The 25,809-nt window shown below is 40.8% G+C and overlaps 2 protein-coding genes and 1 pseudogene across 3 annotated transcripts; 2 read left to right on the top strand and 1 right to left on the bottom strand.

Moving 5' to 3' along the window:
• The first annotated feature begins 5,048 nt into the window (after positions 1-5,048).
• On the top strand, positions 5,049-6,469 carry LOC103698605 (dehydration-responsive element-binding protein 1E-like). Its single transcript, XM_008780635.6, has one exon. It carries the CDS (start codon positions 5,086-5,088, stop codon positions 5,785-5,787), a length of 702 nt encoding a protein of 233 aa, XP_008778857.3. The 5' UTR covers positions 5,049-5,085; the 3' UTR covers positions 5,788-6,469.
• Positions 6,470-6,609: 140 nt separating this feature from the next.
• LOC103698607 (UDP-galactose/UDP-glucose transporter 4-like) lies at positions 6,610-16,035 on the top strand (annotated as a pseudogene). The gene is made up of 7 exons (XR_016396651.1): positions 6,610-8,168; positions 9,031-9,059; positions 9,159-9,360; positions 10,097-10,307; positions 10,445-10,534; positions 14,519-14,626; positions 14,725-16,035. The product of XR_016396651.1 is annotated as a UDP-galactose/UDP-glucose transporter 4-like (transcript).
• A 1,754-nt stretch (positions 16,036-17,789) lies between these two features.
• LOC148702317 (uncharacterized) lies at positions 17,790-20,265 on the bottom strand. Its single transcript, XM_088705312.2, has 3 exons — positions 19,885-20,265; positions 18,415-19,160; positions 17,790-18,102 (listed from the first exon to the last, which is right to left on the bottom strand). Exons 1-3 carry the CDS (start codon positions 20,263-20,265, stop codon positions 17,790-17,792), a joined length of 1,440 nt encoding a protein of 479 aa, XP_088561438.2.
• Positions 20,266-25,809: the final 5,544 nt, after the last annotated feature.

Here is a 25,809-nt window from a genome sequence, read left to right as displayed (position 1 = left end):
AAATTCATGATTTCTTAACATGCAATTATTTAGACCACCCTAATTCAACGTATATATGTTGCTTTAGTTACTGTTCCGTTTATTAGGTTACATTTTTAACATACAATTTTATTTCTTTGCTTGCATATCAGTAAAGGGTGGGCACCGACTACCAAGAAACGAGAGCATCAGGGATGGTAGTTATCATGGATAAGGGAAAGGGTGATTGAGGTGTGGGCAATATGAACTTGATGTTTTATATATTAAATAAACTATAGTATCAGTTATATAAAGAAATTTTTGTTATTTATCAATGGGTTGCTTTTGCTTTTGGTAACAAACGATGGATTAATTTTGGTCAATTTTAGATCAACTGGCCCCCAAACTTTACTTTTATATAATTTTAAATTTTTATAATAATAATAATAATAATATAAATTTTAACAAAAAATATTTACTTTAAAGTAAAGTAAACTATCTAGCACGAAGTATAGGCATAAAGTTAGAAGCAATTAAGCATTAAAAAGATGCAAAAGAACCATATATATATATATATATATATATATATATATATATATATATATATATATATATATATATATATATATATATATATATATATATATATATATATATATATGTATGTATGTATGTAAGTATCTATATGTATATGTGTGTGTAGCTATCATGCATGAAGTGAGTAATTGAGCAAGTTGAAAACCAGTGATTTAGGAGGTAAAGAGGATTTTTGCCTGAATTTGTATAAGTGCCATGCTATACCATACTGGTAAGATGCTGGTATAGAACTGACACCCAAGATGTAGAATCATAGTTAAAACAAATTATCTATGCAAGCGTAGGGGTGTAAATGGATCGGGTTGGATCGAGTCATAAGTAACCCAACCCAACCTGGTTCCTTATTTGGGTCTTAATGTTTGACCTAGACCCAACCCAATAGAAGATCAGGTCGGGCCATAGCTAAAATTTTTGACCCAACGGGTCATTCAGGTCAGATCCATTTATAACTTGGCCTCAACCCAAAAAATGCAGCTCCAGGTCGGGTCCGGGTCGAATCCCTATATTTGTCATTCCACGTACTTGGTTTCTTTTACAATGAGTAAAAACTGAAAACTACAAAAAGAAGTTTATGCAAGACCATACATGTAAAAGTGCCTAAGTATCAAGAATTGATGCCATTCCAAACTAATCTAAAAAAGACAGGTTCGACCTTATTAGCTTCAAGAAAAATTTTTTATTCATGTATGCAAGTAAACAAGAATTGCATCTATGCTAATCCTTTTTACTCAGCAGTGATATCCCCTAAATTTGTTAAGCATCTACTATTATTTTTTCTAAATATACTACTAGAAAAATATACATGGGCCAAGATAAGGAATATAATTTTGATAATGATATGTGACAAAGTTCAACGGCTACAAAGGACTCATCATGAACCCATCTTCTTCCATATGGCAAAATTAACTCTATTTTGTCTTCATTAGTGTGAACTTCCTTCTTAAGGGAACAACATGTCCATTTAATGCAACCAACCTAAGCCTTAATATAAAATTCATGCCATTTGAGAGTACACAAAAGACAATCTCTTCTATTCTCATCCTCAAACACAAAAAAAAAATTAGAGGAATAGAGAGTTAGAGACCCTTAAGCACCCCTACGGACCCTAATGGTGTACCGAGTTCGGGTTGGGTCGGGTCATAGAGTAGGAAACCCAAAATTTTCTCAAAAATCAAACGAGTCGGGTTAGTAAACCCAGATCTGACCCGAAAAATGGAATATGTCCCATTTTAGATTCCGACCTGACATGGGTCCTTTAAAATGGATCAAATCGAGTCTAATGGGTCAACCCGATTCATTGCAACCTTATATAAGAGACAATATTTTTTCATTCAAGAAATTTCTTTGGCTCTAAAAAATTAGTACATTATAAATCACCTTTAGAGAGGAACACTATATATATATATATTAGGATCGTGCAACATCAAGCTCCAACCTTTGCTTGAATATTTTTCTATCTATTGTTTCCTCCCTTCTTTTTTTTTTTTTTTTTGGTACAACGATAGTTCATGTCAGCCTAGCATAATACTACCCTTAGCATCAATAGAAAGAAGGCTACATAAAGAAAAGAGGACAGAGTCGGACTCAGTTTAAAGAACCTCTCCTAAATGGTGAGTAGCAAAGGAAGCGACTCAGTCTGCAGCCCTATTCGCCTTCTGAAACACATGGACAACCTGAATTGAACGACAACCCGTCACTAAGCTCTGGATGTCCCTGAGAATAGGGTGGCCATCTCCCTAGAGCCCAACCTCCCGAATCCACTCAGTCACCGTAGAATAATCTCCCTCCAAGATGAGGCTGTCTGCCCCTAGGCTCCTCCTCGTATAGGTGGCTCGCTCCCATGCTGCCCTAAGCTCGGCTCTAATAGCCGTCATATCACCGGTGCGTCGCTCGTCTGCGCGACTAGTATGAAAGCATGATCCCGAATCACAAACCCAGTCCTTCTCTATCTCCTTCTGTCGAAGTACTACCGTCAAAGTTCACTTTGAGGTAGCCAGCGGTTGGAGGTTCCCAAGAAACAAGAGTCATTTGGGGCGCTGTAGCAGCAAAGTGGAAACCTCAAATGTTCCTAGCCAATCTCGGTGGGAATCTCAGAGTCACTTAGGGTTTCCTCCTTTCTTTAAATCTTTCATTGGATGTATAATTTATTTACGGATAATAAATTTCGAGACCGGGTTTACTGCCCTCACCCAGCCTGTCATCTGGACAAACAAATAAAATATAGAGATAACAAGTCACGGGGGAGCCTCGTGGCATCCATCAGATAGAAAGAATAAAAGAAATAATAAAAGAACGATGGGATCTTAGATTCTACCATCCAAGTTTCTATTGATACTTGGCCATTCCTAGGTCTGTGGAAAAAGTGATGCTCAAATCATAAAAAAACTTCATAAAGCTAGCAAAAGGTCCACCAACTCCGGAGTTCATCGTTCAATGATCACCAGTCAAAGATACTTCAGTCCTTCAAAGGTATGCACCGCCCATCCCTTGTCCTGCCCTTAAAACTAAGAGGCCCTATCCAAAATCTTCGGCCACCAAATCCACCATGGCGTCAACTGCCTCCTTCCAAACACCAACCAGCCTCCTATTCTAACATGTCATCATCTCATTGGTAAACAAATTGGTTATCCCAGAGCAGACCAATCACAGACTGGCAGATACAAGAACAGAGACCAGTTGCTGTCCAAGAATAGACAGCTAATCCGTGGGCTCTGCCCTTGTTTGGGTGGAGAAGGACAGTTGCTGGATTCGGCCGTTGGAATCAGGATATAAGAAGTTTAAAGAAATAGGAGAGCCGGAGGAAGGTTCATACAAGTTATCGGTCGGTGAGTTGTCGGGATACGGGGCCCAGCTTTTCTCCCGCTCACCGCCCACAAAAACGCGTAAACGCGGGAGGAGCCCAACGGACTCCAACTGTCAAAAACGTGGCTAAATCCGTCTGGAATCTAAGGGGGCACGAAGCAAGCCGGGGGGGGCGATACGATAACGGTGGGGGGGTCAACTGTCGGAAAAAGTCGGATTTTTTGTCTGCGTGACACGTAGCCACTGGTCGCAGCTTCGCGGGAATTGCCGATGGATGGAGGATTTGTTGGCGTTTCACACCGAAAATTTTTGTGCTAATTTAGTGAATAGATTAATTTTTTGGAATTTAGATGCCATTGGTGTATACTAGAAGTACAAGTCCAGCCCAAAGCAATCATGTTATTGAAATGGATTAGGGTTTTATCCTTTACCTAAAGCCAATTCCAGTGGTATGTAAGTCAAATTAAACTCAGGTCTAAGCTAATTAACATTAGCCCTTTGCAGATTTATGCATATAAAATATAGATTCAGCTATATCATGTCTATTTGGTCATAAATCCACTTCAAGACGCTATGCAAAAAGTCTTTGGCATCCAAAGGAGATGATAAGAGCTATCCAGGATAGGTAGGATTACCATAATGTCATTGTGTAGGCAATCCACGAGCCTAATTAATTAAGATATTATATGTCAGCCAAATTTCAATGAGAATTATTTCTTAAAATATTATTATATATGATTAGACGAGACGAGCTTCTCTTCACACTATGGAACTAAATTTATGCGAAGAAATCATACCCTACATCACATATACCATATCAACGATGCACTATAAGAACAAACTAAGATGAGATGGGAAGTGTAGCAATCCAAGACCAGTGCATGAGAAATAAAATTTATAAAAACAAGACAAGATATGTGGTATGATGCACCGCCACGTAGTGAAGGATATAATTTGTCGTTTGTGTTTCTCCTACTTATTGCTATTTCGCTTCGGCTTTTTATCTATATAGCGGTTAATGAAGACATCCTAAGTTCAAAATTTTTTTATAATTTTTTATTAGAAATAAAATAATTTTAAGTGCCATGTTCTGATTTATTAGTAAAATATCAGCTGTCACGGTGCGTCACGGTGCTGAAATGAGATCTGACCGTTACCTTTTGGCAGAATTTGAAAGTAACCAATCCGCCCTCTTTGGTCAAAATCAATCCCCCTCCCGTCCATGCTAACGCCAGCGCAGCGTTTCCCAAAACCGCCAAAACATTTCTTGAACCAGAAAGAAGGTTCGCCTCCTTCATCCGGACTCGCCACGTGCCAGTCCCCATAATTAAAATATAAAAATAATTAAAATAAGAACTAGGTTCTTTGCGCTAGGCACAGCTCTTAAAGCATCCAGAACCACTTAAATCACCGCCTGCACATATCGCAAAGCGAACAACGCGCGATTCAACGGTGGATTCGCTCGAAGGAAGGATTCCCGTTCCTTCGCGCGAAAGATAGAAGCCCTGTCCTCCCCTCTCGATTTCTCGATGGATGGACAGCTGTCCCCGCCCACCGGCATGCTCCCGGTTCCACCCCGTCCGCTCCGTGTGCCGCGTTTGACCCCGCCCTCGCTTCCAATACTTATCGTCCACCTCTTTGTTCCCTCTTTATCTCCAGCTCACTCCACTCCTCCTATATAAACTCTACTCTGCTTACGATTTGGAAACCAAGTGATCCAAGTATTCAATGGAGTTCTTCGTCAGTGACTCGAATTCGCCGTCGACGTCCGCGGAATATGAGTTTGCCACAGTGTCGTCGACGCCGCCAAAGCGGCCGGCCGGGCGCACCAAGTTCAGGGAGACGAGGCACCCGGTGTACAAGGGAGTCCGGAGGCGGGGACCGGCCGGGAGGTGGGTGTGCGAGGTCCGCGAGCCGAACAAGAAGTCGCGGATTTGGCTGGGGACTTTCCCGACCGCCGAGATGGCGGCGCGGGCCCACGACGTCGCCGCTATTGCGCTGCGCGGCCGCTCGGCCTGCTTGAACTTCGCCGACTCTGCTTGGCTGCTTCCTGCGCTTCCCCGGTTCTCCACCACCAAGGACATCCAGCGGGCCGCCGTTGAAGCCGCTGAGGCTTTCCGACCCTCGCCGGAGTCGGATAACGCCGCTGCTTCCAGCACCGCTGCAGCTCGGATGGAGAGCTCGTCGGAGGCGCCGGCGATGCCGAAGCAATTGCCCGAGGGGCCTAGCGGCGGCTTCGGCGTCGGTGGGGTCGATGTTATGTTTCACGACGACATCGAATTGGAGATGTACGGCTACTACTGCACCAGTATGGCGGAAGCCTTGATTGTCGAGCCGCCGCCGCCGCCGGCGGCCGCCGGAGGCGGAGGGAATTATTGGGATGAGATGGACGGTGGTGCTGACATGTCTCTGTGGAGCTACTCCTTTTGATGGTGATGTGGCGTTTCATGTACATTAGTTTCCTATCTAGGGTTAGAAAGGGATGAAGGCTTACCTTTTATTTTTTTCAACTGGGATTTGGGACCACTAGTTGCTAGTTTTAGAGAAATAACTCAAATAGGTTGTTAGTCTTTATACCCCTTCATGCTATTAAGTAGAAAAGGTTGTAACATGATCATTTTAATTGACTCATTATAATGATAAACATTCTTATTTGATAGTTTTATGGCTGTTTGATTTGTCCAAAAAAGTTGAGGACCTGAAAAGGGGCTTCTCTTATGAATCCAGTAGTTCTCTTTTTTGTGATTATTATAATCAATAGTCACCATGACTTATAAAAGCATGGCTGATACAACAGTATCCAAACCTTCCATTGACCACATGATCACCCCCAAATGAATGATTAGGGATGATAAAATAGTCAATTAAGGAATAGTTGCTGCCAAAATCTGATTTGGAGATCTGAGGAACGCTACTCAATCTGCACCGAGCCAAAGGAGACAGGAGATTGCCGGAGCTAATCTGGTCGGAGACCCTCCGATGCTGGAATAGAGAGAGCGAAGAGAGCATTGTGTGATATTGTATTGTTGTTATTGAGTGTTTCCATAATTTTATTATCATTTTGACGAGCAAGTAGGTATGAATATATAAAGAACTACAAATTTTACTGCAATTTTATGCAGGTCTGGGACTTTTCTTGGGCATACTGCAAGTGTGGAAGATTTACAAGTGTGTTTTCTACCGGGAAAGCAGAGTTTGAGTTTTTTGATTTAAATTTCTAGCTTCCGATGTTCTATCAATTTGAAAAACTTGGTGCCTTTTCAATTCATGATCTTAGATCGATCAAGGTAATATTATGGCATCTTTTCTAGTCCTCCAGCTTTTTCAAATTGAGTTCTGTTCCTGTTTACCGAGTTTAAGAATAATCTGCCAACTAGTCTAATTTTTCAATACCTTCATTGTTTTTGATCTCGTGCTTTTCCAGAGATGAAACAACAAGCTTAACAATATATTATCTTCAGTTCTGACATTCTGATTTCTGAATATTCTTTATTAGATTCTCTTAGCAGATGCACTTGTTTGATCAATCAACTGTATAATATACTTCAGGTAGACTATTTTCAGAAAAGAGATGACTCACAGCTGCACAGAGCATTATAGAATCAAATATATAGTATTGTTAAGCATGGGATTTTTTTTTTTTTTGGAAAACAATTAAGAAACATGTCAGACTGTTCAAAATGTTCAAGTATCAATAAAAGATAACAGGGTACAAGAGGGACAATGTTTCCGAGATATGAAGAAAAATGTGCTGGCTGCTTACAAACATTTGAAGAAATTTTAGACATTTTTTTGCTATGAAATCACCACTCAGAAAATTAGCTAGAGAAAAAAAAAAGCATGGGTAATTCAAATTTCATCCAATTTCAGATCATTTTGTGGAAATGCTTCATGTGGAATGTTATTTTGCTTTACTACTTTTTAAATTCTTTTGTCACCCCTTACCCCTTTGACTCTTGCTTTCATCAGGGAGTCATGCTGTTCCTTTTGTTTCTCAAGACTGCCTTTAGCTTCTTTTTACAATCTCCAATGTTCATTTTTATAGTCTACTTTTTACATTGCATTATGTAATTTCTCTCTTTTAACCATAGTCTTGACTATAAGTTTATAAAAATGTTTTATGTATGAAGTTCTGAGTGAATTTCCTTTTGCTAAAGGTGTGCTTTAGTTTCCAAATTTCAGCTAATTCATGGCTGGAGGAATTCTTCTGTATGCATTTCATATTTTCTGCAGGCTTTTCTCCTCTTTTTGATCTAATTGCGAAGGAATGCCTTCAACTTTGGAGAGTTGTTTAATATTTCAGCATTTTAATTATCAATGGACATTTAATGGATGAAGAAAAAACTTCCTTAATATGTTAAGTTTGTTCTCGACTCACGATTTGTCACAATAAAATTCGTAGTTACCAACACTGAATCATACAGAGATTGTTAAATACTTGGACCACTTTCATTGCCTTGTAGATGCGAAGATACCTAGGGCATCATTCTTATCATTTTTCAGTAAAGAGACAACTTGCCCATATGTTTGGTAGTAGATGATGATGCAAGCATACAATTCTGTTCTTTTCCTTCTGTTTTTTTAAATAAATTCTTCCATATGATGCTTTTAAATGAATCTACATCTTCAGGTACTTCATAGTTGGTCGATGGATCGTCTTGATTTTCCCGTAGAAGCTCCTGTGAATCATGTCTACATGTGTACTCTTGAGCAACTGGCTATATGTACAATCCATTCCCATGAAGAAGCTCCTGTAATCCATGTTGTCATTACCGCAACTATTTCGTCTATGCTCGGGACAATCCAGTCTTGTATGGTCACAGATTTATTCATTTGGTTACCTTATCGCAAATTGAACTAATAACTTATCACTTAGACCCAGAATTCTCCTTGTCAACCTTGTGCTGCTATAGTCCATTTTACATTTCGATTCACTTTCATTGGAAATGAAAACCTCCTATACTGCTGTTACTGCTTTCATGGATAATTCATAATGATGTTATGGAATTATGTAAATGGTATTTGGTCATCATAGTCAGTTCTTTTATCTTTGCAATCATTCTTGTTTGTTTTCAGCTTGAAAACCTTAATGATGGATTGCAGTTGAATTATGCAATGGAATTGGTCCTCCTCCCTATTTTCCTTTTTTTGGCCCTTTTATAGCATTTCTTTAAACCCCATCCCCTCCCTTATAGGTTTTCTTCCATGAGTGCAGTTAGAAAGCTTCAATTTTTATGATACTTATTATCAGAAACCTTTTATAGCTCTTTTCTTCTACATGCATGAGCTTATAGTTTGTTCATATTAAGCCTTTCTCTGTTTTTCTTCATGTATCCTGTCTCTTTTCTTGCTTGTACTCATACAACTTCTTGTTATTCTCTCCTCTTCTTCTTCTCGTCAAGTATTCCTTTCATTTTTTCAAACCTACAAGTAAAGCTGGAAAGTCTCAATATCTGAGTTCTGGGTTATATTCTCCACATGTTCACATTACTGTTTTTTTCTCTATTTTTTTCTTAATTTTCTTGTCTCTTTTCTTGATTTGTTCTTTACAAGAGAGTTTTTGTGTACTACTGCTTCTTGGCAATGTATCTTTGTGTTCTTTGTTTTGTTAAGGATTTGATCATTTTGCCACTTACACCTAATCTGCTTTATTTTCTTGTGCCTATGTTTCAGGAATACGTCTACAATCGTTTGCAATTCAGGTGCTACGCTTTGAACTCATGGCCTCTGTCTTGTTCCTGTCTATTGGCTTTAGATTTTGTTCTTAATTTTTTTGGGGTTCTGCTGTTGTTGTGTTGCAGTTATGGATGGTACTTCACCTTTGTGCAGGGTTTTGTCTATCAGGGGCTCATACACCTACAGGGCTTCACCATGAAGCAGATGGTGAACCCATGGGAGGCCTACGTGAAGCTATCAGCTGCTCTAATGGGATCGCACGGCCTCACGAAGGGGTCCCTGGCCTTCTTGAACTACCCAGCTCAGCTTATGTTCAAATCTACTAAGGTTCAGTCTGCAACTCCTTGCCATTCCCACTAGCTTCTTTTCTGGACCAATCCATTTTAGTTTTCCAGTTAGCACTGAATTTTTGCTTCCTCGCAGATGTTTAATCTCTTTAAAGTACTTGAGATTGTGTGATAATGATCATTGTGTTCCCCCTTTTTTTAATCAAAACCTTTTGGATGCCATTATGTTCTTAAAAATTTGATACTTCTGATAGTTTCTTGATAGATTTTCACTTAATAATATTTAGCAACATATAATATGTAATAACCCAGGGCCTTATCCAAAATGACTAGCCGAAAGGTATTTTTTGGGTTACTTGATTCTGTATAAGTACCCAAGATCTACCCAGTGAATAACCGATGTGGGACTAAACACACACCCACACGAGTCCTTACATACTCTCTCTGTTCAAGCCCTGACGTCCTTGTCGGGCTAAGGGTTCAAATCTATTTAAATCTAATCACAAACATCATGATCAGCTCGTGGTCAGGTCCAATGGATCTGTGCTGCAATGTCTCCTAATTCACATAGGTTATAAGCCAGGTCCGCTCTGATATCATTATGTAACAACACAGGACTTCATCCAAAATGGCTAACCGGTAGATATTTTTTGGGTTCCTTGATTCTGTATAAGTATCCAAGATTTACCCATCAAATAATCGATGTGGAACTAAACACATATCCTTACGGGTCCTTACATGATATCTCTTATTTTTCGAGCTCTTTGGGAATTTAGGTGCTACCAGTGATGGTAATGGGAGCCTTCATTCCTGGCCTTCGGCGTACTTCTTGTCGTGGGTCTCATCCTCTTCACCTTGGCTGATGCCCGAACAACGCCAAACTTTAGCGTTATCGGTGTGGTGATGGTATCTGGTGCTCTTATCATGGACTCCTTCCTTGGTAATCTCTGGGAGGCATTCTTCACCATGAATCCTGAAACCACCCAGGTGATTCACATTTTTTCCCTTCTATCCTATTTAATTATTGATGGCATTTTTGGCATGCATGTGGTGTTTTTGGTAGCTACTTTTCTTTTTTAATCTGAGATGTTCATAACAAGAGCATGAACCTCTGTTCTAGATAGAGATGCTCTTCTGTTGTTGGCCTACCTTTCTTGATCCCTCCCATGGTTTTAATTGGGGAGCTCTTCAAAGCTTGGAATTCCTGCTACGAGGTAAATCTATTCTGCTTCCTTTTTTATTTGTTCCTTTTTTTTGTTGGAAATTGATCATACAAATAGAGAAATTCTTTCATTCCTTTTGAACGTGATTTATAAAAAATTATAAACCTTGTTAATATGATGGGCAAGTGCAAGTCCAATTTATATTCATAGTTTTGTGTTACTAGGGTTTGTCAGAGCTTAAATTACACCAGAAAATAGTGATGAATTTATAGGCCGAGTTGAGCCTTTCTGTGAGTTGTCAGTGCTGTTCTGGTTGAAATCTGGCCTGAGGGTGACCACGCTGGAAGAAGCCGAGGAGACACCGTCCGGGACAGAGAAAGAAAGCCACCTTCTGCGCTTCGGGGTACCTGCATAAAGCCTTTAACGGGGATTCCGGCGAAGGTCCTCCAATGGCTAAGTTAGCCGGGCTTTTGGAAAGGTTTCTGAGTGGCTTAGAATAACTTATAATGGCTTGTCCCAAACTTACCGAAGGCCTTTCTCTATTCCCTTTTTATAGGGTGAGAGTCTTGGCCGTTACCTAAAATTTCGAGTCGATTCGTGATTAGTTGGCCTTCAATTGGAGACGACGTACAACATGGAGATCCATCCTGTGGGCGGAGAATTCGGAAGATATTTTTCTGGATTCGTTTTGAGGGTCCGCCATGTCATTCCAAACGAAAGTGGTCGAGGAAGTTCTTAAATACGTTGTATGCGCACTCACTTCGAGACGTTACTTGGTGGTATGCGGAGGGCCAGTCATCAATATCCTGCCCCCGAGGTGGCTGTCATAATGACTGGCCTTTAACACCACGATTCAGGTGGATCTGTTGAGGGAGCCTCTGGGTCTGCCATGTGGCACGATCTGGCCGCTCGGTGGCTTGGGCATGGGATCCGCGGGATCTTCGACGGGATTAAGGTTGACAAGACCGAGATCGGCTCGGCCTTCAGCGGGATCCAAGGTCAGCCAAGCTCTGGCCAAGGTCAGCTTGGCCTTTGGTGGGCTGAGGTCGGCCTGGCCTCTGATCGAGGTTGGCCTGGCTCTTGGTGGGACCGAGGTCTGCTCGGCTCTTGGCGGGGCGTCATTGCTTACGGTCGAGGGAGCCTCTTCGGCTCGCGGTTGACACTGTAGAGCGCCCCGAAACTCAAACCAGGACGTCATTGCACTTTCGGTTGAGGGAGCCTCTTCGGCCCGCTCAGCTCTGAGGTCTGCTCGGCTGAAATTGGGTGACTTCATGCCGGAGTAGGACGATCCAATTTGCCTCCCATCAAGAGCTTTAAGAATACAGAGAGCCATCACATTAGAGAGAGAGAGAGAGAGAGAGAGAGAGAGAGTTTTCATATACAGGTTAAGCCTAAAATAACTTTTAACAACCAAGGCACAGAAATCAGAGTTTAAGAAGCCATAGAAATATCACTTATTATGCTATTGTCAATAATTGTGCAACTAGTGCAATTTGAGACTTGCCTCGTTAGTCACTATTGCACCCTAAATTCAGAACATAACAGGTATCACATATCTAAAGAGTAGACCATACAAATATGCAAAACTATATCAAATCAAAATAATTTAGAGCAAGAATAATAATTCTTCAATTCTTACAAAAATAATTTAATAAAAATTCAATCAAATTATTCCCATAAATAAATATCCCAATACAGCATGAATCATAATGCTCTAACTAATTATTACCGTTCAAAACAAATAACATATCCAAACTAAATTGAGCTAAGCTAAACTAAACTAAGTTAGAAGTCCAGATGACTCAAGTATCTCTAGCAATCTAGAGCACTCCCCCAAGTCCCGTGCAATCATGATTCGGAATTTGAAAATAGAAGAAGAAAGAATAATGAGTTACACTATCCCAGTAAACAACATAATGTATCAAAGTGGTGTCTAAGCATGCTAAATAAATAAATAATTAAACAACATAATACCGACTGGGAGAAAATCAAATCTCGAATAATACACATATATTTTTTTAAATTTTAATTTTTTTATAAACTGATGCTAAATCCAATATTAGGCTATGACCAGTATATCCTAGTGGCATGGGTTAGATGACATATAATACGTGCACAAAGTGCTAGATAACAAATAACAAGTACCATTATTCTAATTACCAATGGCTCGATGTCGAAACTAGTTTCTCAAATTATAAGTGGATAGAACAACGTATGATACCTATTGGCGGGACCAAACTATAGCCATATTGAGAATATATATATATATATATATATATATATATATATATATATATATATATATATATATATATATATATATATATATATATATATATATATATAACAAATTTTAAAAATTATTCTGTCAAATTTCCAAAATTTATTTTACAAGAATATCGAAATATAAAATATATTTTAGAATAATTATGATAATAATAATAGTATGCTTGATCTGCTTAATCAAATATAAAATAGAGATCATAATCCAATTTAATAAACTGATTGTAATTTTCCAAAGGGCACTAGAAAATATACTTTGAAGTGTTACTTATCTCTTCTTGTTTCAAAATTCCACTTCAGTTAGAAAGATCGGTTTCACCTATTCAATGTCATTAGAATACAATTAATTTTATCATTGTTTTAGAAGCAAAGCAAAGTTAAAAAAATAAGGACTACTGGAGATATGGCTTCATGCCCGACAAGGATGAAGGAGGATAGGGTTGGCTGGGCTGTAAGAAACAACAATCTGGTCGGTCCGATCAAGTTCATTCTATCCAATCAAAGGTCTAACCAAAGTACAAGTGACTCATAGCCTAGTAACCACAATGGTAACCATCAATTAGAAGACTGCGATAGGAGAGCGCTGACTACTGGTGAATAATAGGGGGGCTAGTGATGGAAAAAGAGAAGATAGAAAAAGGAACGACTCAAAACATAGGGGGTTTGGCCCTTTTGTCATTATATTCATGATCCCCAACGATGGGGCTCTGATGATGGCCGAGAGCGGCACAGGGGACAAGTTCCCATTTCCGGCGACAAGCGCCAACAGTGGAGAAAGTAGGAAAAAGAAAATAAAAATGATTTTTTGGATATGAAAATAGGGGATAAACAAGGATTGTTATCCTTGGATTATTCCAGTGAAATCTTGGTTGGTGGCGGGGTTATAATTGAGGAAGTAAAGGAAAAAAAGATCAAGGTCCTTATTTAGGATTCTAGCAAGGTTTGGTTACGATTTTCGGCAGCCATAGTGGACTTAGACCATCAGCAATTAAGCAAAGAAAAGAGAGAGAGGGCAGTAGCTGCGGCGATCTTTGGTTATGGAAAGAACTGGAGGATTTGAGCTTTAAATGGAGTGGAGGTTAGGCTTCCCTAGCCTATAGCAAGTTCGTTGAGGAGGACTCTTCCACCTCTGTCCGTGTTCGAGCAAGGATCTAACCTGTTTGGATATGGGGTTGGGCCTTTGGGCCGTGTATTTGATGCCAGGCCGGGTCAAAAGGCCGGCCCATTCAATGCGAGGCTGAGCCTCACAACCACATCCTCCTGCTTAGCAATCAGAGGTGTTTTTGTGCGACGCACTCCCATAAATCTAAACGTGGATAATTATAATGCAGGTGGGTCTCTCTCTTTCTATCTTGAAATAATAATAATAATAATAATAATAATAATAATAATAATAATAACAATAATGCAACTAGTGCTGCATGGAAAAATAAATAACTTGAATCTATTCATATGGTTATCAGTCTTTGGCTCTTGAAACCAGGGAAAATGACTGATGCAGGTATGGACCATGCACTCATTCCTCATCACCTTATCAACACTAGTCAACAAAATACAACTCAATAAGGAGCCTGTGTGAATTTATACTCAAAAGGGAGCACTCCTATGTCTTTTTGCTGAATAATACCGGTCTGATTAGGACCATTAGGTCTCTCTTTCCTTATCATTAGACACTTAAGAGAGAAAAAGAAAGCTGGTAAGCTAAACACTGTTAGTCTAATCTGAATCTCTTGTTCTTGTTAATGGATGCAGCATCTATATGTCTATGCTGTGCTGGTGTTTGAAGCAATGACCACCTTCGTCGGTCAGGTCTCTGTGCTCTCCCTTATTGCAATTTTTGGGGCTGCAACCACTGCTATCGTATGTTTCATTCCTTTTTACTGGCCTCTTTTTGTCATTTTCTAATAACAGTGCAGTTATTTGAGACATGTTTCTCATTCTAAGTTTTGTTCTAATAGGTAACTACAGCGAGGAAGGCAGTCACACTTATGTTATCATATTTGATATTCACAAAGCCATTGACAGAGCAGCATGCCACTGGACTTTTACTTATTGCAATGGGAATCATCTTGAAACTTCTTCCAGAATACAGAGATCTCATTCCTCCTAAACTAAAACAGCCACCGCAGCAAAGATCTCAAGAACAACAAGAAGAAAAGAGGCCCTTCGTCTGACGGAACACAAAATATTTGCTCTCTGATTTTTATTCTCTAGCTCATCCTAGGAGTGTAATTTTTAGGGGTGGTTGTCTTATAGTTTATTGTTTTCTTCTTTCTATAATCTTTTTCAAGAGGGTCAGCTTTGGTGCAACGATAAGGCTGTTTAGTTGTGACCGGAGTATCATGCTCGAAACATGAAAAATATCTCTATGTGCTGGGATAAGGCTGACTTTCCCCGAACCCTAAAATGGTAGGAGCATCGGGTATTGGGATGCTTTTATTCTTTAAGGCTTTTGAATTTCCATTATGGCAATCCAAGGTTCGATGAACTTTACAAACAACCAATGAACAAATGAAGAAAATTTTTATTTTTACTGCAGCAATGGAACCTGCTTCTGCCTATGATGCTGGTAAACTAATACCCAACCTAATTATTCATTTGGTGGTAAAATTGGTGATTTAAACAACTGCAGGATTAATCCTCCCGTAAACACGACCGGAGTCAAAAGTAATCAGAATACATTCATCAGAATGGAGTAATTTTTCCAGAAAGAATATTTGAAAGTTGCATCATTTTCAGGGATAATGGTGAGACAATTGATTGCGAAAACTTGTGATAATTCATTGGGGACCCATTCATATGTCTGTCTGCCCCTGCTCGTGCCAGGGAAATAAACTTTTTCATTGCTATAACTATATCCTGAATTTAGTTAGGGGCCTTGTTATAGAATATAATCTCTGAGCACAATTTTGCTCCTCTAGATTTCATGATAAATCTCATCATCTATGCTGATAAAAACATAGAATGGTCACTGTAGAACTTGTTCTTGCTCTTACCTCTGGTTGCCATAAGAAATGCGCCGAGCTTTCGGCTCATGCATGGACAAATTATTCCATTATGCTGGTGTTTGAAGGAGTCATGCTAGCCTTCAGTAAGATTCAAGATATTGACTTGAAGCATATTGATGGCAAACCTTATTTTGAATGCTAAAGGAGACCTGCCTAGCTTGAATTGCACCATTCCTAGTACTAGCAACCATTGTCTCTACCTCATTGGAACACAAAACAAGTGGTATGGATGCACAGAAAAGTAACATTACATAAGAACATTAATCATAAGAAAACATTTATATCTATGAAAAAGTATTTGATCATCAATTGTTTCATTCTCATTTTGTTTCTAACTAGGCAATTATGCACATAAATTAGCATCTTTTTCAAGGTGAACAAAGGTTGGGAACTCATTTTCTATTCGGAACTAATCCAAAAGGTTATTATCAGAGTCCATGGTCTCTGAAAGGTGAGTGAAGTTCTGTCATTTGAACTTACGACATTCCTATGTGCTTCTACCATGTCATCAGCTCTAATCTGGCAGCCCTTCAGTCTCTGGCTCTAATTAATTTAATTCATGAAATTTGATACTCCATTTTGAAGGCATTCAGATTTAAATAAGCTTTTATCAACCACATCAATCGAAAGATTATTGGAATTATACACAAGCTATTATACAATTGAGATTGGCCAACTAGAGTCTAGAGGACTGTTATGAGATGACTTTATTCTTACTGGTTGCATGCATATCCAAGTTGCTCAAATTTTTAGAATTAACCCTTAGGAAGTGTTTTTACATTCATAGTGCATAGTGTTGAGGATTAACTTTATACCACTGGGAAATACAGAAAATTATTTTTGTTTACATATGAGAAAGTGATAGGAACTGATTGAGATAGGGCACACTTGTACCGTGTCATCATTAAGTGGCCCTTACAATGCAGTGTGTCCTTTAGAACTAGACCTTGTCTCAAGGAATAGACCAAACTAGTTCGAATGGACATTGAGATATTACGAGTAGAAAAAGAGAGTTCGATGGAGGTTGAAATCTCACCACGCATGTAATCGTAGGTACAAAGTTGTATTTATTATCATTGAGATATACAAGAAAGAATTTTACAAGGCAACAAATAATATAGATTGCAAAAAATTAGGAGAACAATCAGCACTGTTATTGACTTGAGCTGGAACTGTGCTGGTTGGCAACATTGTTGGCTAAAGACTCGGATCCAGCTAAGGCTTCAACATATGGCTCCGGATGATTTGAATTTTGAACACGGCTCCAGATGATTTGAATTTTGAACTGACTTTGAATTGATACAACTAATATTCCCCCTCAAATTGTGCGTGGTAGTAAGGCATAGTTTGTGTCGCAGGTGTTCCAAATCAAGATGAATCTGAGGCTTGGTGAAGATACCAGCAATCTGTGATGAGGAAGGCACATGACAAGTAACCAATAGCCCAAGAGATACATGCTCACGAGCATAATGATAGTCTAACTCAATATGCTTACTGCGAGCATGAAACACTGGATTGACTGTCATATGTAATGAGCTCAAATTGTCACAGAAAAGACCAGGGGCATTAGGTAATAAGATATGAAGATTACGAAGTATAAATGAGAACCAAGTTAATTCAACTATAGTTTGGGTCGTTGCTCTGTATTCGACCTCAATTGTAGACCGAGAAATAGTTGGTTATCGTTTAGCACGCCAAGAAATAAGATTACTCCCAAGATAAGAGCAAAAACCAGTAGTTGATCGTCGAGTTAAAGAGCAGTATGCCCAATTAACATCCGAGAAAGCATATAAGTCCAGTGTACTAGATGCCTGAATGTGAAGACCCAAGTTGATAGTGCCTTTAATATACTTCAAAATCCTTCTCACCATCGTAAAGTGACTATTAATTGGAGCTTGCATAACTTGAGAGACATAATTAACACTAAACGAGATATCAGGCCTAGTTAGAGTGAAATATTGCAACGCATCAACTAATGAGCGATAGTGATGTGGGTCATTGTATTGAGTAGAGTTCTAATCTGACTTAAACTTCTGAGACATAGGAATAGAAATTGGTTTAGACTCATGCATAGAATCACGTTTTAACAAGTCATCAACATACTTAGCTTGATGTAGCATAATACCATCAGAGACATGTGAAACTTGAATTCTCAGAAAATAAAGGAGAGCACAGAAGTCTTTCATTGCAAACTCTGAATTTAGAGTGGCAATAAACTCATTGAGAAGAGCATTAGATGAACCTGTGAGAATTATATCATCCACGTACAGAAATAAATTTAATGTACGTGCCGCTGAGTGAACGATAAATAAACTGGGATTGGCTAAGCTGCAAAAAAAACCAATTTCAAGTAGGAAGGAACTAAAACGATCAAACCAAGCTCGAGGAACTTGTTTTAGTCCATAGATGGCTTTATGCAGCAAGTAGACATAGTCAAGATGTTCAGAACTTGGAAAGCTAGGAGGTTGCTCCATAAAAGCTTAATCAGATAATACACCATGAAGGAATGCGTTATTTAAATCTAATTGACGAATGCTCCATTTGCGAACAACAACAATGGAGAGAACAAATCTGATAGTTTCTGGTTTGACAACAGGCGAAAAAGTCTCAGAGAAATCAATTTCGTCAATTTGATGATACCTTTTTGTGACCAATCGAGCTTTGAGCCGTTGTAAAGACCCATCAGTGATGAGTTTAGTTTTAAACACCCATCGTGAACCAACAACATTCATTGATGGGTCTCTAGGAACAAGAGTCCAAGTCTGATTGTGAGACAAGGCAGCAAGTTCTTCTTCCATAGCCTTGGTCCAACCTGGATGTTTAAGAGCAGCTCGGATAGTGTTGGGTTCTTTTGGACTAGGAATGTAGTCATGTAGCAGGGCATAGCGAGGATTGGGCTTGTGAATACCTGACTTAGCACAAGTTGTCGTATGATGAGAGACAGATATTTGAGAAGAAGATGTACCAGTAGCAGATTCGTGAGGTGGGGCATCATTCATAGGCTCATGAATTTCATTTGCTGGCGTGGGTTCAAGAGGTGCATTGGTCAGAGGCAAAATAGATGCATTAGGAATAGAGTGAGAAGCATCAGTGAGTAAAGTAGAGATGACTTTGATCTTTGCCAATAGAGCATTAGTTGGTGGAGGTTTATAAGAAGGCATTTGTTGAGTGGAGTCTGTTGGAATTGAAGGACCAAATGTGGAGGCCAAATTCGAAGGAAGCCATTCTTTAAAGATAGTGACCACTGACTCAAGAGCACCACATTGAAGAGAGGTTGGTTTTTTACATGGAAGTGTTGCCTTATCAAATATCACGTGGCAAAGAGATAATGATCCACTGAGTAGGAGGGTAGTAGCATCGATACCCCTTGTGTCCATCATTGTAACCTAAAAATACACAGGGTAAAGACTTAGTATCAAACTTACTTGGTTTAGTATCTCATATGTAAGGAAAACACCATGAACCTATAACCCGAAAGGAACCATAATTTAGTTGTTGATTGTGAAGCACATAAAATGGCGACTGCCATTAAAGAGTTGCTGAAGGAGTTCTGTTAATTAGAAAAACAATAGTGGTAAAAGCTTCAACCCAGAATTTTTTAGGAATATTTGCATAAAGCATCATAGTAAGTCCAAATTCTCTTATTACTTGATGTCGTTGCTCTACGACCCCATTTTGTTCAGGTGTGTAGAGATAGAAAATCTGATGAATGATATATGATTGTTGCATATGGTTTAAAAATTGCTAATTAACAAATTCTCCGCCACCATCAGTTTGTATTATTTTAACAGATTTTCTATATTGGCGAGTAACATACTTTTCCAACAACAAGTACTGAGCAATCTGTCATAGGAGAACTAACTATATAAAATTTGTGAAATCATCCACAATTGCAGCATAATATAGAAAATAGTTAACATAAGTAGCTGGAGCAGGTCCCCATAAATCAATATGTATCTTATCAAAGACAACAGTACTTTTAGAAGAAGATAATGAAAAGGAAAGTTTAGTCATCTTTCCTAATTAATAGCTCTCACACATGGGAGTTGCTGCTTTATTGGACACAACCTTTATTAAACCATAATTGCAAAGATGTGCTATGACAACTACTTGAGGATGGCCAAGCTGCTGATGCGATAAGTCTTTAGTGACAGCTCGAAATCTGGTTGAGAAGAAGGTAGCCAGTGAAGCACGAATAGAGTACAATTTACCCTGTCTTATTCCCCTCATCAGCACCTTTTGGGTGACTCCGTTCCTTATGGCAAAATCTTGATTAGAGAACTCACAGTTAACTGGATAATCAGAAGTCAGTTGGCCAATAGGTAACAAATTCTTCTCTAAATCTGAAACCAAAAGAATATCAGTTAAGATAATTTGAGAAGAACCAGAACCAAGAATAACATCACCAATATGAGTTATACATAAAAAATCCCCATTTCCAATAAGAACATGATCAGTACCATTGTAGGGACGAAGGTTATTCTTCGACATCCATTCTTCATCATTTGGTAAATTGTCAGGTTGAATGGCATGACCAAACCTATGCCAGCAACGGAGGGCATTGTGACCTCGTTTGTCATAGATTTGACAAAAAAGATCACAATTGTTCTCTCGGTAATTGTTAGGTGTAGCAGGGGCAGAGCTTTGAATATTTGGGGGAGACCCTTAGAGAAAAAATTATCTGAGTTTATTGACCCTTTGTTGTGTGACTTGGAGTTGTTTTTTGCCCAAAGAAGGCAGTATAGGTAGTCTGGTCTAGAGAATGAAGGCTCACACGTGTTTCATAACTTTGCATCAAAGGAACCACTTCACCATAGGAGGGCATAGTAGGTTTGAGCATTGAAGTAGTAAACGGTTCATAGCGAGCACCAAGACCGTTAAGCAAGAAAAAAACCTTTGTTTTGTCACTTACTGGATGTCCAATAGTAGCTAGGCTATCACAAATACCTTTAAACCTACGAAGATCATCGTTGAGAGACATTTCTAGATCTTTCTTCATGTAGGTAAGTTGTTGAGTGAGTTGAAATTGGCATTCTTAAGAGGCTCAATCATAAGCTTCTTTAAGAGCAAACCAGACTTGTGCAGAAATATCAAGGCCAATAACAATGCCAAGGGCTTCCTCGAATAAAGTTTCAATGATCCACCCTCTAAGAAGACGATCAACAGTTTTCCATTTTTGATACTTAGGGTTTGGAGCAGGGCAGCATTCGATCCATCTGCTACTAGAAGTACAACAGCCAGAGATGACACATCGCCAATGAGATGTTGGGGTATGTGGAGACCATTGGTGATGAAGAGAATTGAAGGAGAATCAATTCTGCATAATTCTGTCTGGCGGACTGTCGGAGTCGACTCGAGCTACAGTCGAGTCGACTCGGGAACAGTCGAGTCGACTCGGGAACAGTCGAGTCGACCCGGGAGGAGAAAGGCCAGAAGACCGAGAAAACCATGTTTCTGTCTCGACTGTCAGAGTTGACTCGAGATACAGTCGAGTCGACTCGAAGCATCGTCGAGTCGACTCGAGCTACAGTCGAGTCGACTCTAGATCGTGCCAGTTTTGTCCAGACGTGCCAGAGTCGACTCGAACCACAGCCGAGTCGACTCGGGCTCGCGAAAAATCGTACGGACGATTTTCTTTTGGTGTTTTTGGTGGCGTTTCGACGGCTATAATCATCTGAAGGTCTTGAGACTATATATAGGACTCATGAGAGCCCTAGGAGGATAGATATTCAAGGATATTTTGAGAGAGACTCTTGTTTTGTGCGGCTAGGGTTCTAGAGAAGAAGAGGATTGGGATCCTACTTCTTGTGCAAAGGGAATTCTGTGTGAATCTCTTGTAGAGCGATCGCGTGTGATCGTTCGGGTGTGTGCTATCTCTGTAATCTGTTCATCCTAATTGAGATTTGGAGCGGTGGAGGACGTAGGCTACTTGTAGCCGAACCTTGTTACATCTTTGTGTTTGCTTTGCTATTTTCTTCCTATTTCTTCTTCCTTTGGTTTGATAATCCGCTGCGGTGCTCAAGTGTTTTATCCTATTGATACCACGGGGTAATCTTTTGCCCTTAAGCGGAAGCGAAGCGGTGATCCTTGAGTCCGGTGTCGAGAGAGCGAGAGAGTGCTTATCTGTTTGCTTCTCTCTTTGCTTGTCCGACGTTGGTGGTTGTACCGGTGTGAGTGGGTTCCGGTGCGGGTCGCTGCCAACAAGTGGTATCAGAGCTATTGGTATTCTGCAATGGCGGATGAAGGGAAGTTGCGAATTGAGAAGTTCAATGGCACGAACTTCGGATTTTGGAAGATGCAAATAGAGGATTATCTTTACCAGAAGGATCTCTATTTACCTCTTGGAGGTAGAGCGAAGAAACCAGAGAAGATGTCCGATGAAGACTGGAAGGTCCTCGATCGGAAGACGCTCGGCACCATTAGATTGTCACTTGCATCCCAAGTGGCATTCAACATCAAAAACGAGAAGACGACGATGGAGTTGATGGCAACATTGTCGCGGATGTACGAGAAACCCTCAGCATCAAACAAGGTATTTCTCATGAAGAGGTTGTTTAATCTTCGTATGAAAAATGGCGGCAGCGTAGCAGAATACTTCAACGAGTTCAACGGACTCACGGCCCAGTTGGAGTCAGTGGAGATTAGTTTTGACGATGAGATTCGGGCATTGCTAATCCTCTCCGGACTGCCTGATAGCTGGGAGGGCCTGGTGATGGCGGTGAGCAACTCTTCGGCGACGGGGAAGTTGATCTTTGATGACGTTGTGGGAGTGCTTCTGAGTGAAGAAGCAAGAAGGAAATCTTCTGGAGCTACGGAGTCGTCTGGAAGTGCACTAAACATCTCTAACCGGGGAAGACAAAAGAAGGACGGTCGATTTCGAAGCGACTCGAAGTCGAGATCCAGCAGGTCTCGAGCACCTCAGAACAAGGGAGCGAAGTGCTGGAACTGCGGGAAGATGGGGCACTTTAGGAGGGACTGCAAATCTCCTAAAGGGAAGCAAGGCGACCACACCGAAGGAGTCAGCAAGGATCTGGCAAATCTTGCTGAAAACGGTGACATGGATACCCTCGTTCTATCTTTATCTACCGGTGACGAGTCTTGGGTGATAGACTCGGGCGCGTCTTTCCATGCTACATCCCAACGGAAGCTTCTTGGAGGATATGAGAAAGGAGACTTCGGCAAAGTCTACTTAGGGGATGGAGAGCCTTGCACCATACAAGGAAGGGGAAGCGCGGAAGTGAAGTTGATTTCTGGATCTTCACTTGAGCTTGAGGACGTACGGCACGTGCCTCAACTGCAGAGGAATCTGATTTCTGTTGGACAGTTGGCGAGCCAGGGGTACAAGACTATTTTCACAGCTGATCAGTGGAAGATATCCAGGGGTTCGTTGATGGTGGCTAGTGGCAAGAAGGTTAGGACACTTTATATCGCCAACGGCACGGAGAACTCTATTGGAGTTGCTGTAGCAGATGTGGACGCCAAGTTATGGCATTGCAGACTTGGGCACATGAGTTATCAGGGACTGGAGGTGATGCACCAGTTGGGAAAGCTGCAGGATCTCAGGAGTGTTGAGATGGACTTCTGTGAGGATTGTATTCTCGGAAAGCAGAAGCGTGTTTCATTCAACAAAGAAGGTAAACCTCGGAAGCAAGAAAAGCTAGATCTCGTGCACACGGATGTGTGGGGGCCTGCACCGGTTTCTTCCAATGGTGGATCTCAGTACTATGTTACTTTTATTGATGATGCTACCAGGAAGCTTTGGGTATTCTTCTTGAAGCACAAGTCAGAGATATTTGGGGTCTTCAGGAGATGGCAGGCAATGGTAGAACTCGAGACAGGAAGGAGGTTAAAATGCCTGAGATCAGACAACGGTGGTGAGTATTGTAGCAGAGAGTTTGAGGACTACTGTGCAGAAGCTGGGATCGTCAGGCAGAGGACAGTTCCAGGGACACCACAACAAAATGGAGTTGCTGAAAGGATGAACAGAACAATTAATGAGCGTGCCAGGAGTATGAGGATACATGCTGGATTGCCACAGCAGTTTTGGGCGGAAGCAGTTAACACTGCTGCCTACTTGATCAACAGAGGGCCATCAAAGAAACTTGAATTTGGGATTCCTGAGGAAGCATGGACAGCAAAGAAGATTGATTTGGCGCACTTACGAGTATTCGGTTGTACCAGTTATGTCCATGTTGATTCCAGTCAAAGAAGCAAACTAGACGCCAAATCAAAGAAGTGCATTTTCGTTGGATACGGAGGTCAACAGTTTGGGTATCGGTTTTGGGATCCCGAACACAGGAAGATCATTCGTAGTAATGATGTGGTATTTAATGAGAAAATGCAGCAGAGCACTGAATCAGAAACAAAACCTGTTGAGCCGTGTTTTGTGGATCCTGAAGAGGAGTCTACAAATTCTGGTCAGAAGACTCAGTCAGAGCAAGAACCTGAAGTATTGGCACCCTCTCCACAACTAAGAAGGTCCACTCGTAATACTCATGGGAAGCCTCCTCAAAGGTATGATGGGACTCTTAGTTATTTGCTGCTCACAGATAATGGCGAACCTGAATGCTTCACGGAGGCATTGGAGGTTGATACCAGGAAGGAGTGGGAGTTGGCCATGGATGATGAGATGGAGTCATTGGAGCAGAATCAAACGTGGGATTTGGTGGATCTGCCCAAGGGGAAGAAAGCACTGTCAAACAAATGGGTTTACAGGCTGAAGGAAGAGCAGAATGGGAAGAAACGGTACAAGGCCAGGCTGGTTGTAAAAGGATTTCAGCAGAGAGCAGATATCGACTTCACGGAGATCTTTTCTCCTGTAGTCAAGATGAGTTCTATTCGGGCAGTGCTGAGCATGGTGGCAGTAGAGAATCTTCACTTAGAGCAGCTTGATGTGAAGACAGCTTTTCTTCACGGAGATCTCGATGAGGAGATATATATGCAGCAGCCGGAGGGATACATTGCAGCTGGCACGGGTGACTTGGTTTGCAAATTGAAGAAAAGCCTCTATGGTTTGAAACAGGCGCCCAGGCAATGGTATCTCAAGTTCGATAGTTACATGCTTGAGATAGGATACAGGAGATGTCAGGAGGATCACTGTTGCTACTTCCGGGACTTCGGTACATCTTATATTATCTTGCTATTATATGTTGATGACATGTTAGTTGCAGAAGCTAGCATGCATGAGATTACAAAATTGAAGCTGAAGCTGTCAAGAAAATTTGCAATGAAGGATCTAGGAGCAGCGAAACAGATCCTTGGGATGCGGATCAGCAGAGATAGGTCTAAACATATCCTTAGACTATCTCAGACGGAGTACATCAGCCGAGTACTCAAGAGATTCTGCATGGAGGGTGCCAAACCTGTTGGCACACCACTAGGTGCCCACTTAAAGCTTTCAAAAGGACAAAGTCCGAAGACGCGGGTGGAGGAGCTCAATATGTCAAAAATCCCGTATGCATCAGCGGTGGGGAGCTTGATGTACGCTATGGTCTGTACGAGACCTGACATTGCTCAAGCAGTGGGAGTTGTGAGTCGCTTTATGAGCTGCCCAGGCTTGGAGCATTGGCGTGCGGTCAAATGGATACTGAGGTATCTGAGAGGCACGGAGCACATATCAATGTGCTATGGAGGTTCTGAGATCCGGTTACAGGGCTTTGTGGACTCAGACATGGCAGGGGACTTGGACGGCAGAAGGAGCACGACAGGGTACTTGTTCACCCTGGGCAGTGGAGCCGTCAGTTGGATTTCCAAGTTGCAACCAATTGTTGCACTGTCGACTACGGAGGCGGAGTATGTGGCAGCCACAGAGGCGTGCAAGGAACTAATATGGCTTCAGGGCTTGATGAAGGAGCTTGGGAAGGAGCAGAAGGATTGTATGTTATATTCAGATAGTCAAAGTGCAATTCATCTGGCAAAGAATTCAGCTTTCCATTCAAAGACGAAGCATATTGACATACGGTACCACTTTGTGAGGTCATTGCTCGAGCAGGGACTCGTCAAGTTGGAGAAGATTCATACAAGTCAGAATCCTGC

Source organism: Phoenix dactylifera, chromosome 10 (assembly GCF_051530095.1).
Source record: "Phoenix dactylifera cultivar Ajwa chromosome 10, Ajwa_hap1_PhDact_Kaust_v1.1, whole genome shotgun sequence".
Taxonomy (NCBI): domain Eukaryota; kingdom Viridiplantae; phylum Streptophyta; class Magnoliopsida; order Arecales; family Arecaceae; genus Phoenix; species Phoenix dactylifera.
This window is presented reverse-complemented; position numbering and strand designations above follow the sequence as displayed.